The sequence below is a fragment of the Esox lucius genome, chromosome 12 (assembly GCF_011004845.1).
Source record: "Esox lucius isolate fEsoLuc1 chromosome 12, fEsoLuc1.pri, whole genome shotgun sequence".
Classification (NCBI taxonomy): Eukaryota; Metazoa; Chordata; class Actinopteri; order Esociformes; family Esocidae; genus Esox; species Esox lucius.
Genome location: NC_047580.1, coordinates 19684995 through 19701517, shown reverse-complemented (window position 1 = coordinate 19701517; position 16523 = coordinate 19684995). Strand labels below are relative to the sequence as shown.

The 16523-nt window shown below is 40.1% G+C and overlaps 2 protein-coding genes across 7 annotated transcripts in view; both read left to right on the top strand.

Annotated features, from left to right (window-relative positions):
* Positions 1 to 714: 714 nt before the first annotated feature.
* LOC105022961 (nicotinamide/nicotinic acid mononucleotide adenylyltransferase 1) lies at positions 715 to 7727 on the top strand. 2 transcript variants are annotated; one of them, XM_013136377.3, is made up of 5 exons: positions 715 to 803; positions 2617 to 2753; positions 3186 to 3369; positions 3620 to 3753; positions 6759 to 7727. In XM_013136377.3, the coding sequence occupies exons 2-5, from the start codon at positions 2639 to 2641 to the stop codon at positions 7163 to 7165; spliced, it is 840 nt and encodes a 279-aa protein (XP_012991831.2). In that variant the 5' UTR covers positions 715 to 803; positions 2617 to 2638; the 3' UTR covers positions 7166 to 7727. The 2 variants fall into 2 exon arrangements, with proteins under 2 accessions (XP_012991831.2, XP_010890060.2); XM_010891758.4 differs by having other exon boundaries at positions 736 to 877.
* Positions 7728 to 10831: 3104 nt separating this feature from the next.
* ube4b (ubiquitination factor E4B, UFD2 homolog (S. cerevisiae)) overlaps positions 10832 to 16523 on the top strand; it is a 36117-nt gene continuing 30425 nt past the window's right edge. For 2 of the 5 annotated variants that reach the window (XM_010891760.4, XM_013136493.3), the window contains exons 1-4: positions 10832 to 11136; positions 11852 to 12071; positions 14606 to 14741; positions 15511 to 15601. In XM_010891760.4, the coding sequence (XP_010890062.2) occupies positions 11113 to 11136; positions 11852 to 12071; positions 14606 to 14741; positions 15511 to 15601 (471 nt within the window). In that variant the 5' untranslated portion in view covers positions 10832 to 11112. The remainder of the gene's footprint in view (positions 11137 to 11851; positions 12072 to 14605; positions 14742 to 15510; positions 15602 to 16523) is intronic. The other 3 variants (XM_010891759.4, XM_010891761.4, XM_010891762.4) reach the window with 3 other exon arrangements.

Here is a 16523-nt window from a genome sequence, read left to right as displayed (position 1 = left end):
CTAAGGATCCTCAGTTTGGACAAACTGGGTCAGCATTTGAAGTACCAAAGATGGGGGTCAATGTACAGAAGACACTGTCTGATCATTTATCTGTATTTACAGTGGAGTTGGCGGGTATCTGGTTGGCAATGCAGTGGGTAGAAAAAGTTAGACCAGCAAGAATAGTAATTTGCTCAGACTCTAGTGCAGTTTTAAAGAGATTGCAGACATTCAAATAATTCCGTGGGAATTACACGGTGGGTGGTTTGGCTACACAAGCCAGTAAAACGGAAACTGTGGAAGTATCAGTTTCGATAAGTAAATTAGAAGCTAAGGCCCTAATCGGCTCTAAAATTATCAAAAAGTGTCAGATATGTTGGGACAGAGGGAAAGATTGGAGCAGGGAGCATTGCTGGAGGGAAAAGGAGGGAGGAAGTCAGTTTTACTAGGTTAAGAGTTGCGCACTGTGGGTTAAATAAGTATTTGCATATTATGGGTAAGCATGACAGGAAGATGTGACTTTTGTAATAATATTGAGTCTGTGGAACGTGTGGTGTTTAAGTGTCAGAAATATGTAAGGGAAACGATTAAAATGAGAGAGAGTAAGGGTTCAAGGAAAATCGCTTAGATCGTTTTTGGGAAAATCATAAAATGAAATTAGTTAACATTTATTTTGATTCTTAAAGGACACGGGACTGGCAGATAGGTTACAATTTTTTCTGGTCCATACTCCAGTCAGTAGGTGGCGGTAATGCACCATTGAAGTTGGATGCCAACAGCCGTTGAACATCAACGACGAAGAACAGTCGATTTGCATTATGAAGGTTAGCAAAGTTAACTAGCTAACTAAGAAATCTTTGTGTAGAATAAACCATATGAAAAACGTTTAGGACAAGTGGTGAGTAAAAACAAAAAGTAATCAATTGTGCAACGGTCTTGAATATTCAGTGTAACGTTTCTTATTGACAGTATTTTCATTATAGTGTGGGGATGACAGCATTAGTTAATCAAAACGGCTAATATTTAGTTAAACGCTGGAAATGCATTTGCATTTAAGACTTCAGTATTTATATATAATATCATATTGATATATAATACTTATTTTAAAAGCTGTACTGGCTTTTAATGGCTGATTCTCTGAATCGGGTGCCATTTATGACATTTACTTCATAATATGGAGTTGGATATCTGCCTAAAGGTTAAGCGTACGTATTGTTGGGATCGTAAGATTCGTAAAATCCATACGTAAATTGGTATGATCGTTAAACATGTTACAGTGACGAACTAAGATAATTTGCTTCACGATCTAGAGTTTTGGCAGTTTCATTTCATCCTCCCAAAAAACGTAACGTAAACATTCCGGGAAGAGTGCTAATATAACAAGCATATGTAGTGTGAACAACAGGAACTCGGGGAAACCGGAAATAAGTATCCAGCAAGATTTGTCTTCTCCAAGCAGGCGTAGCGGGAAAAAAGCCAGGGGCCGGAGGGTGTCAGGTTTGGGGACCACACGATTTCGTCTTTGCTCTTTGCGGATGATGTTGTCGTGTTGGCCCCTTCAAACCAGGACCTTCAGCATGCGCTGGGACGGTTTGCAGCCGAGTGTGAAGCAGTGGGGATGAGAATCAGTACCTTCAAATCCGAGGCCATGGTCCTCAGTCGGAAAAGGGTGGCTTGCCCAGGTTGGTGGAGAGTGCCTGCCTCAAGTGGAGGAGTTTAAGTATCTAGGGGTCTTGTTCACGTGTGAGGGAAGGATGGAACGGGAGATTGACAGACGGATCGGTGCAGCTTCTGCAGTAATGCGGTCGATGTATCGGTCTGTCGTGGTGAAGAAAGAGCTGAGCCGCAAGGCGAAGCTCTCGATTTACCTGTCAATCTACGTTCCTACTCTCACCTATGGTCATGAGCTTTGGGTCATGACCGAAAGGACAAGATCCCGGATACAGGCGGCCGAAATGAGCTTTCTCCGTAGGGTGGCTGGGCGATCCCTTAGAGATAGGGTGAGAAGCTCAGTCACCTGGGAGGAGCTCAGAGTAGAGCCGCTGCTCCTCCACATCGAGAGGGATCAGCTGAGGTGGCTTGGGCATCTGTTTCGGATGCCTCCGGAACGCCTTCCTGGGAAGGTGTTCCGGTCCCGTCCCACCGGGAGGAGACCCCGGGGAAGACCTAGGACACGCTGGAGGGACTATGTCTCCCGGCTGGCCTGGGAACGCCTCGGTGTCCCCCCGGAAGAGCTAGAGGAAGTGTCTGGGGAGAGGGAAGTCTGGGCATCTCTGCTTAGACTGCTGCCCCCGCGACCCAGCCCCGGATGAAGCGGAAGAAGATGGATGGGATCAAATACTTTTTTCCCTCACTGTACAAGGACTTGAATATTTTTTCAAATCAAATTCACACAGATTCCAATTTGTGTTAAACTCTAAATGATTTTGTGTGAAAGAACCCCTGTGGCTCAGAGGTCAGAACAACTGAAAACCTGTTTCTAATTTGTTGAGAAAAGTGTTCAGATTTTTCCCATTCTTCTCTCTGTCTCTCTGTCTCCCTGTCTCTCTCTCTCTCTGTCTCTCTTCACTGCCGTTTTTAATTCTGAACCCTCACTTTATCACAAAGGTTTGTAAACAACTCTGTTTTCTTTTTCAGTGTTGAGATTGAACCATATTCAATGGAGCCTCAAGGAAGAACCAAAGTGGTGCTTCTGGCTTGTGGGTCTTTTAACCCCATAACAAATATCCACCTGCGTATGTTTGAACTGGCACGGGATTACTTGGAGGATACAGGTGTGTGTATTAATCTGCATTTTGTGTTGGATATACATTTGCATTGCTTCCCAGTTACAGAAAGGAAGTCGTTGATCTCTGTCACTCAGTTGTATTGTTACCATATTCACTAACATTCAATCAGTTCCACAGTCAAATTGATGACCAGAAGTTGAACAGGAGATAATTAAATGGGCTACTTACAGTTTATTCTGAATTACAATAAAGTGGCTTGGAAAATATGATACCATTTCTGAAATGGGCTATTTATTGGAAAACAATCTTGCAATCTCTGTCATTAAATTAACTTCGACAGATGGTAATGTTTAGACAAAATGTGCAATCAAGAATATCTAGTCAAATAAGTTGTAGTATTTTGTATGTAAATTAATTTGCCTGGCCAATGTGTGGTCTGCACAATAAGCTGGGCCAACTCCTTTTTTTGTGTTTCAGGACAGTACATAGTTGTGAAGGGCATCATCTCTGCGGTGGGTGATGGATATAAGAAGAAAGGTCTGATTGAGGCCAGTCACCGTGTTGAGATGGCCAAGCTGGCCATCGACACCTCTGACTGGATCAAGGTCGACACATGGGAGAGCCAACAACCTGAATGGGTGGAGACTGCTAAAGTTATTCGGTGAATGGGGAATATTTGTGTGTTTTGAACGTAGCTTAATTAATGTCGTCTGTTGTCGTAATTAAAATACATTTTGATTTGGAGACTTTGTGATTTACAAAGAGGGGAAAAAGCATTACTTACTGTGCAGAAATAATTCAGTGTACCTGTCACCTTAAGGTCAAGACATTTAATTTTGTGACATTCTGGCATGTTCCATTGCACATTATCTCCCTTGTGTTCATTTAATTATTTTCCTTGTGCACCTTAGGCATCATTATAAAGAACTTGTGTCAGAAGAACTGAACATTGACGAGGTGGACACTGTGAAGTACACAAAGAGGAGAAAGATTGAGGAGACAGACAGTACTTCAGAGGGTTTATTCTCATATCCCAAAATGAGAGGTAAAACATTGTTTCATTCTCATCTAGCATGCCTGAGACCAGTCAAAGGCTAATTTTGGTTTGGCCCATTTGTACATCCAATACAGAAGGCTTGTTGCCAGCACATCGCTCTAAATCATTGAGCATGCATCTGTTTAAAAACACTGTGTGGGATGTCACCAGCCGTAGGATGTGGTGTTATAGATCCCAGTTCAGTAGATAGGCATTCTGTAAGGTGATCTGCCCTGATAAAAGGTGTATTGTGCTGGTATTTGTAGCTTTTTTACCTGCACAGGTTGTTTTTGTAGTAATCCAGTACATCCTGGACAACTCTAGGGTTACATAGGTGAAGATTAATTATTTGCATCTAACCATGATACCTCATAAGTGTGGAAATGTACACTGATTTGACCCATTATCTCATCTCATGGACAATTTTTCTTGTGGTGTTGTTGTTGTTTGCAGTATATATACAATTGGGTCCAGAAATAATTGGACACTGGCACAAGTTTTATTTTGGCTGTTTACCCAAATACATTCAAGTTATAGTTAAATAATGAATATGGGCTTAGAGTGCAGTCTCTCAGCCTTAATTTGAGGGTATTCACATCCAAATTGGAGAAAGGGTTTGGGAATTTCTGCTCCTTAATATGTAGCTCCTCTTATTCAAGGGACCAAAAATAATTGGACAATTGACTCAAAAGCTGTTTCACAGATAGGTGTGGGCTATTTCTTTATTTCTTCATCAATTAAGCAGGTATAAGGTCTGGCGTAGATTGGGATGGCATTCTCATTTGGGTGGCATTGGGACGTCCATGAAAGACAACAGTGGTGGATGATCATGGGATCCTTTCCATGGTAAAGAAAAACCCCTTCACAATATCCGGCCAAGTGAAGAACACTCTCCAGGAGGTAGGCATATCATTATCCAAGTCTACCACAAAGAGAAGACTTCATGAGAACAAATACAGAGGGTTAACCACAAGCTGCAAACCATTTATAAGCCGCAGGAATAGAAAGGCCAGATTATACTGTTAAGAAACATCTAAAAAAGGCAGCCCAGTTCTGGAACAGCATTGTTTGGACAAATGAAAGATCAACCTGTACCAGAATGATGGGAAGAAAAAATGGAGAAGGCTTGGAACGGCTCATGATCCGAAGCATTCTGTACCACATCACCTGTAAAAAATGGTGGAGGCAGTGTGACGGCATGGACATGCATGGCTTCCAATGGCACTGGGTCACTAGTGTTTATTGATGAAGTCACAGAAGACAGAAGCAGCCGGATTAATTCTGAAGTGTATAGGGATATATTGTCTGCTCAGATTCAGACAAATTCGGCGAAGCTGATTGGACAGTGTTTCACTTTACAGATGGACTATGACCCAAAACATACTGCGAAAGCAACCCAGGAGTTTTTTAAGGCAAGTAAGTGGAATATTCTGCAATGGCTGAGTCAATCCGATTGACTCAATTTTACTTGCTGAAGACAAGTTAAGGCAGGAAGACCCACAAACAAACAACAACTGAAGCCAGCTGTAGTAAAGGCCTGGCAAAGCATCAAAAAGGAGGAAACCCACCTTTTGATGTTGTCCATGTGTTCCAGACTTCAAGCAGTCATTGCTTGCAAAGGATTTGCAACAAAGTATTAAAAAAATTAGATTTTATTTATGATTGTTAATTTGTCCAATTACATTTGAACCCCTGAAATTAGGGGACTGTATGGAAGTGGTGGCAATTCCTAAACGTTTCATATGATATTTTTGTTCAACCCCTTGAATTAAAGCTGAAAGTCTGCACTTCAAATGCATCATGGTTCTTTCATTTCAAATCCATTGTGGTGGTGTACAGAGCCGAAAGTATAAATATTGTGTCAGTGTCCAAATATTTCTGGACGTAACTGTATGTGTACATATATACTCACCTAAAGGATTATTAGGAACACCATACTAATACTGTGTTTGACCCCCTTTCACTTTCAGAACTGCCTTAATTCTACGTGGCATTGATTCAACAAGGTGCTGAAAGCATTCTTCCGAAATGTTGGCCCATATTGATAGGATAGCATCTTGCAGTTGATGGAGATTTGTGGGATGCACATCCAGGGCACGAAGCTCCCGTTCTACCACATCCCAAAAATGCTCTATTGGGTTGAGATCTGGTGACTGTGGGGGCCATTTCAGTACAGTGAACTCATTGTCATGTTCAAGAAACCAATTTGAAATGATTCGAGCTTTGTGACATGGTGCATTATCCTGCTGGAAGTAGCCATCAGAGGATGGGTACATGGTGGTCATAAAGGGATGGATATGGTCAGAAACAATGCTCAGGTAGGCCGTGGAATTTAAACTATGCCCAATTGGCACTAAGGGACCTAAAGTGTGCCAAGAAAACATCCCCCACACCATTACACCACCACCACCAGCCTGCACAGTGGTAACAAGGCATAATGGATCCATGTTCTCATTCTGTTTACGCCAAATTCTGACTCTACCATCTGAATGTCTCAACAGAAATCGAGACTCATCAGACCATTCTCCTCTGACCTCTAGCATCAACAAGGCATTTTCACCCACAGGACTGCCGCATACTGGATGTTTTTCCCTTTTCACACCATTCTTTGTAAACCCTAGAAATGGTTGTGCGTGAAAATCCCAGTAACTGAGCAGATTGTGAAATACTCAGACCGGCCCGTCTGGCACCAACAACCATGCCACGCTCAAAATTGCTTAAATCACCTTTCTTTCCCATTCTGACATTCAGTTTGGAGTTCAGGAGATTGTCTTGACCAGGCCTGCACCCCTAAATGCATTGAAGCAACTGCCATGTGATTGGTTGATTAGATAATTGCATTAATGAGAAATTGAACAGGTGTTCCTAATAATCCTTTAGGTGAGTGTATGTATGTATATGTGTGTGTGTGTGTGTGTGTGTGTGTGTGTATATTACTAGAGTTGAGTACAGTATGAGTGTATTCAGACTCAGGTTGATTGTTAAAGAACTCTTATTCACTCTGAACCCTTTAGATAATGTCCCGCAGTTAAAGCTCCTGTGTGGTGCAGACGTCCTGGAGTCTTTCAGTGTTCCCAACCTGTGGAAGCCTGAAGACATTGCAGAGATTGTTGGCCGCTATGGCCTGGTGTGTATCACCCGCACTGGCTGTGATGCCCACAGGTTTATACACCAATCAGATGTGCTGTGGAAGCACCGCAAGAACATCCACGTGGTCCGTGAGTGGGTGACCAATGAAATCTCAGCAACACATGTGCGCCGGGCCCTGCGCCGGGGCCAGACTGTACGCTACTTACTCCCAGACGCTGTGTTAAGTTACATCCAACAACATGGCCTGTATAGTGCTGAGAGTGAGCAGAAGAACGCTGAGGTAATCCTTGCCCCGCTTCAAAGATACACTGGCCCTTCCTCTTCCAGTTGACATAGCCAGTCAAATTGCCTGCTGTCTGACTTGAATACATTGAGACTGTTTAAGATCAGATTTGTGACTGCATTGATATCTTAGTACATTTTGTGAGATGCTAGCAGTTTACACTCACCGGCTGTGCTGCTTCTCTGTAGCATGTGCACGCACATGTTTAACAGTGTCATTGGCTACAGTGAGAAGTCTCTCTCATATTACACAATGGAATATTACATTGTGCACAAAATGCTGAATTACACAATTTCATGTCTGCAATATGTGAAAACCGGCATCAGTATAATAAGAGCATTGCAGTTTCTGAAAGTGCCTTTTATGTGTTTATGGAGCCTTTGTTACGATTTTATATACCTGCTAATCAAGAATGTGGAAATTAAGAAAGTATATTGCCAAACCATTCACAAATTGTAGAGAGGTTAGGGAAGCAAACCAAATTTATTCTGTACCAATCTCCTCTTCAGAGATTGCTCATTATGAATAGTATGTTTCTGCTTCAAATAAAGTAAATGTCTCTTAACAGTACCATTAATGTTATCTTTAAATAAAGTTTTTGTGCTTTTAAGATAACTGTGTGTTGTATTTTATGATAGATTGTTCCAATTTAGTGGGTGTGACTTCAAGCAACAAATGACGTAGGGGAGAAAGGACATGTATGCAAAAAAGTGTCATTTATTAAATCCCTAAATTATACCATTGTAACTAGTAAAATTGCAATAATGAATAGTAAGAATTTGAGTAGCACCTAGTCAGAAGTGTATAGTTTATCTGAACTGCAGTGCCTCATTTAGTTCAATGGACAAAATAGGAGTTGTCAAATTGCAATAGAAATTGGTTACAATTAGAATAGATACTAGTACATGTGCAATAAGTACTAGTATCTAAATAAATTTCTAGTAAAACTGAAAAGTAAGTAATAATTAAATAGTGACTAGTAAGTAAAGAATAAGTACTAGCTGCTTTTAAATTATAACTAATAAATTCCAGGGAAGAAATGGCAAAATATCTTGGCATCTTTGCTCAGTTTTGATTCTTTAAAGGTATTCTGAGGTACTGAATGAACTTACTAACATGGGATGCTTTCCCTTTCAAAAATAGCATGAGCGCAAAGACAATTATTTTGCTATCAATCTTGTCCTATTTTCTAAGTAAAATGTCAGTTCATTTACAAAGACTAGTAAAAATAAAACTTCAATAGTTGTAAATAAGTTGCATAGATTATATGAATTGTGTTTATACAATTGATATAGCAACAATTACTCTTCTCAACCGGAGCTTCATATAAAAAAAAAAATCGAACATAACACTAACCTTAAGGAAAAGGCACAGGAAGAGGTGCAGCCGAGGACCCATGTATAAATCTTTCATTATATGGCAATGCCCAAACTCACTTAAGATAGTTTCTATATGACTTTAGAGAAAAGAGAAATCAACACATAATACCCCATAATAAATAAGTGAAAAGTTTTTAGACATTCGTGCCAATTCTTCATTTTTTTTTTTTTAAATGATAGGATCTCAATCAAATAGGTATTCCAACCCTTTATTATAGTGCCCTCAAAAATTGGCACACATGGTAAAATGGGATGTGATTTATTTTGTCTTTATTGTTTTTCCTTTGGAAGAGGAGATTGGGGATTGGAAAGGAGAGGTATATGTTACTGGGGAGAATGTCATTTGTATATCAAATGTTTTTTTATCAGTGTTTTGTTTCTGTGTTTTCCTCCCATTTTTTCTGCATGTGACTTAGATTTTCTGTCCATATTACTTTGGACATATAGAGGTACGAACCCCATTTGTTCTGTGGAGTAAGCCCTGTTTCTGCCCTTTTGCTTGTTTAATTAACATACTTACTCCTAAAGGATTATTAAGAACACCATACTAATACTGTGTTAGACCCCCTTTCGCCTTCAGTATTGCCTTAATTCTATGTGGCATTGATCCAACAAGGTGCTGAAAGCATTCTTCAGAAATGTTGGCCCATATTGATAGGACAGCATCTTGCAGTTGATGGAGATTTGTGGGATGCACATCCAGGGCACGAAGCTCCCGTTCCACCACACCCCAAAGATGCTCTATTGGGTTGAGATCTGGTGACTGTGGGGGCCATTTCAGTACAGTGAACTCATTGTCATGTTCAAGAAACCAATTTGAAATGATTCGAGCTTTGTGATATGGTGCATTATCCTGCTGGAAGTAGCCATCAGAGGATGGGTACATGGTGGTCATAAAGGGATGGACATGGTCAGAAACAATGCTCAGGTAGGCCGTGGCATTTAAACTATGCCCAATTGGCACTAAGGGACCTAAAGTGTGCCAAGAAAACATCCCCCACACCATTACACCACCACCACCAGCCTGCACAGTGGTAACAAGGCAGGAAGGATCCTTGTTCTCATTCTTGTTCTCATTCTGTTCCAAATTCTGATTCTACCATCTGAATGTCTCAACAGAAATCGAGACTCATCAGACCAGGCAACATTCTTCCAGTCTTCAACTGTCCAATTTTGGTGAGCTCGTGCAAATTGTAGCCTCTTTTCCCTATTTGTAGTAGAGATGAGTGGTACCCGGTGGGGTCTTCTGCTGTTGTAGCCCATCCGCCTCAAGGTTGTGCGTGTTTTGGCTTCACAAATGCTTTGCTGCATACCTCGGTTGTAACGAGTGGTTATTATAGTCAAAGTTGCTCTTCTATCAGCTTGAATCAGTCGGCCCATTCTCCTCTGACCTCTAGCATCAACAAGGCATTTTCGCCCACAGGACTGCCGGATACTGGATGTTTTTCCCTTTTCACACCATTCTTTGTAAACCCTAGAAATGGTTTTGCGTGAAAAACCCAGTAACTGAGCAGATTGTGAAATACTCAGACCGGCCCGTCTGGCACCAACAACCATGCCACACTCAAAATTGCTTAAAGCACCTTTCTTTCCCATTCTGACATAAAGTTTGGAGTTCAGGAGATTGTCTTGACCAGGACCACACCCCTAAATGCATTGAAGCAACTGCCATGTGATTGGTTGATTAGATAATTGCATTAATGAGAAATTGAACAGGTGTTCCTAATAATCCTTTAGGTGAGTGTACTTAAAATCAAAAGGCCTGCTATTCATTCATACCTATTGAGCTATTATGCACATGTAAATGGTTAAAAATATGAATGTATCAAAAAGCTTGCACAAATGTGAATAGTGTTTAAAGGCTGAGGTTTTCCCCATTCACATCCACGGCCTTTGAAATGCATTTTAATGTATGCAAATAGGCCTGTAATTCCAAAGAATAGTGGTAGTATCAATGTTTTTTTCCAAGCAATATTCAGAGGGTCAGCCGCACGTTTTAAAGTAGTTTTTCTTGCTTGTTTTTACGAGTTTGACCCTACAGGGGGTAAAAACGGCGGAAAGCAAATAATACGAATATTTAACACATCTAGAGTTGTACTTTGCCTATAGCAAGCACATCTAATAACATAAGTACTACATTTATAGATGTGCGTTGCTTTGTAACCAGCAGAAAGCAAATCTAGATTTAAAAAAGATTTACCCCATTTTATAACATACGTATATAATAAATCAAAAGTTGTTGATTGCTGTGCAATCATAATAATAATACGAAACAATAATATCGTGACACACTGGACCTCCACTGAAAAGTGTAAGTCTCCAGTCACGTGACATATGATCCAAAATGGCACCCTTCGTGTTTTGATGAATAATACTTTTTTGTTTGTTTCATTCTTCGTAGCGTAGAATTCGAATAGATAACATACATTTAAGAAGAAAAGCACTCGGCCTCTTTTGTTGTTGTTTCTACTGTAAGACAATCAAGACATTGATATTTGTTTAAAGGGTTAGATTATGTACTGTTGGTCATATTGAAAACGACTGCTAGCTAGCTGGCACAATTAGTTAGCTAGCTAGTAAGTTAAGCTAAAGGTACCTGGAAATAAAAGAAAAACGATGGAAGAGTTGAGTGCCGACGAGGTAAGATAACGTTACTAGCTAACTAGGTAAGGCTTTCAGCCTGTTTCCGATTAATGTCGAGTAAAATTGCTGCCTTTTGTTGTGATCTGTCGTCGTTTTTGCAGTTACCATTTCAAAGGCTGCCCTGTTAGCTGATAGCTAAACAGTTAACTAGCTGAGTCAGTGACAGTACTGTAACGCTAGGTAGTCAGCTAGCTCCAGTAGGAGTACGCATAGATGCTGGGGATCTGGCTAGCTAATGTTGGCGTATCAACGCACGTCTTCATATGACGCTGGACTATTAAGTAACAATCATAACTAATACAGATTTGGTTAAATTGACATTCGCTTCATGTTTTCCTAGGTAGCGAGTAGTGTAGTTACATGTACTGGGTGTTTAGGCCACACAATCTAACGTTAGCCTAACAGCTAGCTAGGCGACTCAGCACAACGACGTTAACACAGCAGGCATTGTGAGCAATCAAGTCAATTTACCGTGCCGGTTAGCCAGCTAGCGTGCTATCTTGTTTGTAAAGATTTTCATTTAAGTAGTTATTCATTAATTATTCAAATGCACTCGTGATTTCACTGTCATTATGTATCAATTTGGGATGTACGGTGAAACAGTAACCATGATTATATCCGTGGCTCATATTGATCTGTTAGCGATACGGGTAACAGGCATTAGGTACACAATCATCGTAGCTTACTAGATAGTTTCTTCTGTTCCTTGCAGATCCGTAGAAGGAGACTGGCCAGATTGGCAGGAGGGCAAACATCCCAGCCCAGCACCCCCCTCAGCACTCCTCTAACATCTCCACAAAGAGAGACCCCCCCTGGGCCCCTTCCTGGGACCTCAGGGGCCACACCCCAGCCCCTACCACCAGCGGCCTCAAACTCACTGGGGCTCAATGTCCAGAGTGTCACCCCTGCCACCTCTCCTATTTGCACCTCTGGTATGAGCACATCTTAGTCAGAGCTTAAGATTACAGTTCAGCAAAAAACAATCAACAAAGCCTCAATATTTTGGTTGCATGCATTAGCAATAAAAAAAAAAGTGAGGATACTGTGTCCTCTTCATTGAACAAGCTTCTAAATTAATTATAACTTATTCTAACAATTGTATGGCAAATATTTATTTTGCAAAGTATCACGGTAAAAGTTTCTGCTAATGGTGCAGAATCCTCAAGGCAGAGTGGCATCTGAGGGCTCAGTTAAGCGCTGTGCTGTTCAGTAAAGGTCAGTAGCTGCAAGCAGTCTGTAACAAGCTAAATTAGCTGTTGAATTCATGACTGGCAACCACATTTTGTTTTCCCTATGTTTTGTGAAGGAGTAGAAAGACGATGTGTGATTTATAAAAGTGTTCTCCCTGTTTACTGGAGTATGCACCTGTGTATCTCCATCCCTGAGTGCGCAGCCAATGTTTTATAGTAAAATGATGCAACAGGGCAGGTTGCAGGAGAATGCCCCCCAATGGATTTAGAATGTTTGAAAATTGGTAAATGGCAGATGGGACAGTGATTGTGAATAGCCTCAATGCGCATTTTGGCCAAAACACTTGAGTTATCACTGCTGAACATATCACATGATAAAGGGCTTAGTGACCTTGTGTTCCGATTTAAATTTATGGTGTGCTTAAAAAGTTTTGTTGGACTGCTATTAGACCTTTACTTCCTATGAAGGCACTAATGAAGGCAATATCTGGCCTGTGTGGATGTGTTTCAGCCTAAGCCTTCTTGCAGAGAAAGACAAAATCACAGATTTCCCAGTCATTACTGGCTAGTAAGGAGCATCAGTGTACTTACATATTCCGCCTCAAATATATGTTATATTGCGTGAGTAGGCCTATATAGAAATGTGCTTTGCGCAATGGTTTAATAAGCGAGCCTAACTTCAGAATTCACATTCTCCTGGACCTGCAATTGTGCCCTGTACCAGATCAAATGCACCAGCTTTCGCCTGAGTTTAGCTAAGAGCACATAGGTGAGAGATATCATTCTCAGCTAGCGGTTTGTAGAGGTCTGAGTTAAATTCATTGTGGCATTTTACAGGCTACTCTCTTATTGTAGGCGTATTCTTTAACATTTATTCTTACTTACTCCCTTTGTGGTTAGATGGCCTTTTCTAGGATTTATCTTTGAAGCCGAAGGTAAAAAAATCACACGTACACTTATGTTGGTATCAAATGTGCACGTCCTTGCATATCCCATATAAACCTTCTTTGTGTCCATCCAGAGAGAGGACACTCTGATATTGACTTGGTATTTGATCTCCAGTGATACTAAATGCTTGCGGTGGAAAAGATAATACTTTTAAATACCCATGAAGTGTTTGATAAATACATATATGAAAAAAATTAATAAATATCTTTCTTCACAAAATAGTGCAGTTGTCACACCAGGTGAATGACCATATTGCTTGTTCTTTGTCATCTCTTCTAATTGTCATCACTTCATTAAAGATGAGTTATAAGCTAGCTAACACTGGTGGTTGCAAATTGAGAATATATAAGATATAACTGTACTTTTTCTACCCTGCCAACCCATTACCTAAAAAACAAACCTACATGGTACTAAAAAAAAAAAAATACTTGGCAGTTCCAGAGAAAGAAAAGGTCAACCAACACATTATCTACCTAGTTGCTATTTATAGTCACAGTATGACGGCTATTTAGATATTTGTTTATTGGTACTGACTGGCCCTGTTTCCCCTAAGCTAACGTTATAGCATTTTTGGTGCAAATTCTTATCAAATAATGGGAACAGTGTCATTGTTTTGTGCTTCATGTTAAAATATGTGGCTTTAAGCTTCAGTATAGATACTGAAAATGTTTGTTTTTTGGAAAATTGCCAGGGAAGATTAACCAAAACCTGGATTGGTTTCACATCTTGTCGTAATAGGCTACTGTTTACAGGGTAAGAACACCGGTTTGTAATTTGAGCTATCTATTTTATTGATCAACTGGTTTACTAAAATTGTGTTGCACCTTCAAAGAGAAGGGACACTGCGTTGCAGTCTGTGTCTAAACGGTTACCAATGGTTTGCTCGATCAAAAACCTTTTGGTTTAGTTTTGATAAGATAAAAAAAAAGTCTACTTGGTGAGCTGACAAATCTCTTAATTCCCGGTAGCTAACCAGTGACCAGCCTTCAAATTCTACCCTTTGCATGGTTAAGAAACACAAGCTTATTTGAAATGTAAAACCATTAGCATTGCGTTTAAAATAGTTACTACATATTCTTATTGTCAAACAATCGAAGTCATACTTAGTCAGTGCATCCTATTGCCAAGTTTGTTTTATGTCTCTTTTCCTCAGCAAAACAGCATGATTTTTATTTTTACTTGGTTAGTTTCAACTTAAGGCTACCCTGCTTATGGACATGACCTAACCATGTCCTGAGAGTACTCTTTATAAAAGGAATCGAGTGTCATTTGCGACAATATGTTTCTTGTTGCCCTTATTTCGTTTCCTCCTTTCATATTTGTTCCAGGTGTGGCCTACCGTAGTCAGAGCAGTGAGGGTGTGAGCTCCCTCTCCAGCTCTCCCTCCAACAGCTTGGAGACCCAGTCCCAGAGTCTGTCCCGATCCCAGAGCATGGACATTGACACCGCCTCCTGTGAAAAGAGGTGAGCGATACAGACCGTTAATTCAAAAACCAATGCTTTGGTTAAAATACAATTCTCCTTTGTGCTTGAATTTGTTAGTCCTAGAGTAGGCTTAATCTGTATCCGTGAAACCAGACGGTTTTCCTCATTCTGCCAAGCCACAAGTTTTGAGAGTGTTGGTTAGGAAGTGGAAGTAATATGGAGAATCACAAGGCAAGATAAAGTTATCTGATATTTATCATTCCTAGTCCTCTTAGATCTAGAAAACAGTAGGGATGTGTATTGAACATGATTTTATTATCCAAATAATAGTTTGTGTTATTAGTCGATTTGGTTAATCAAAAAACTTTTTTTTTTTTTTAAAGCTACTGATGTTAGCCTACTACATAACACAAAAAGAACTCGGCTCTACTGCCATTCATGGGAGAAAAAGAGCCAGAGTACAGGAAGCAGTATGGTAGACGCGCTAAACTTGGCTAGAGAGCTAGAAAACTATTTTTATCAAGACATAACATTGAATTGATGGACGAAATGCAAAGGTACATTTATACTGGGTAGTGACACCCTGTAAGCTGAAACGCGTACGGCGAAACGCTTAGTTTTCTATTATGGTCTGGCCAGCACATTGTTTGTCCCTGTTGTTGTTTCTACTCATAATAGGTGTTAGGGCAGTGTGATTTTAGTTGTTGTAGTGTTTTACACTTTTGAGTTATATGAAAAGCTCTTTATAGCCTGTAATCTGTTGGAGTGTTGGTTGACCCTATGTTGCTTCTTGCTCTTTTTTTTCCAGCAGCATGTCCCAGGTGGATGTGGACTCAGGTATAGAGAACATGGAGGTGGAGGACAGTGACCGCAGGGAGAAGAGGAATCTGGCTGAAAAGGTAGGCTCAGGGTTTTGTACAGGTCCTTGAAATCCTAGAAAATGCTTGAATGTTTTTGTGCAAGTGCTTGCATTTTTATTAAATTGCGTAGAAGTGCTTGGACCTCCATAAGCTCAAGTAAGCTAATTGCTGTCATAATAAATTGTTGGAATGTTCATGACACAATTGTATTATTGGGAACAACTGTTAAACACTAGGCTGATGCATTTCTTCACCAGGAGAAAGTAAATAATGTTTTATAACCACTACAGAAATGTGCAACAGGGTACTAGAGAGGAAATGGAGGATTGGATGCTGCTGAGAGTTTTATATCCAGCAATTATCCAGTCTCTTCCCATTCTCATTAAAAACGTCTAGAGCTAATAAATTCTCTGAAATTATATCCTGCTGTTGACACTAAATGGAATATTTTTATTCATAACATAACTATTCATTCATAACTGGTTACTGAATAATTGGAAGTTCAAGTCTCTGGGCTGGCAAGATGAGCAAGCTGTCTTTCTTGTCTTCGAACTGCTTTGTGTATCATTCTAGAGAAGAGTGACTGTGAATGAATATTCTTTTAATTTTTGTAACTTTGTCATTTGTATTTAATTTGTTTAAAATGGCAGGCTCAACTGTAGTTGCTGTCCTTCTACTTTAAGCAATTTATTTTGTTCCAGGCGTTCATGATTCTTTTCATCTGTGTCCTTTGGTTTGCCTCGCTGATCATTAGATATAATCATTCATTTACAAATGGCTTTTGAAATGAAATGCTTTCAACTGATGCCGTTCTTGTGATATACAATTTTGAGGTTAAGAACTGGCAAAACCAGCTTTACATTTTTGACTATATTCTCCAACAAAAACTACATATTGGAGCCATAACTCCCTGCTTTTCTACAAGGATATTTAAATATATTTGTTTTGTATATTGGTCACT

Excerpts from the sequence above, each read along its gene's own strand:
- LOC105022961 (XM_013136377.3), top strand. The coding sequence starts at position 2,639 with ATGGAGCCTCAAGGAAGAACCAAAGTGGTGCTTCTGGCTTGTGGGTCT. Across the intron at positions 2,754-3,185 it reads GGATTACTTGGAGGATACAG|GACAGTACATAGTTGTGAAG; the intron begins GTGTGTGTATTA and ends TTTGTGTTTCAG. Across the intron at positions 3,370-3,619 it reads GAGACTGCTAAAGTTATTCG|GCATCATTATAAAGAACTTG; the intron begins GTGAATGGGGAA and ends TGTGCACCTTAG.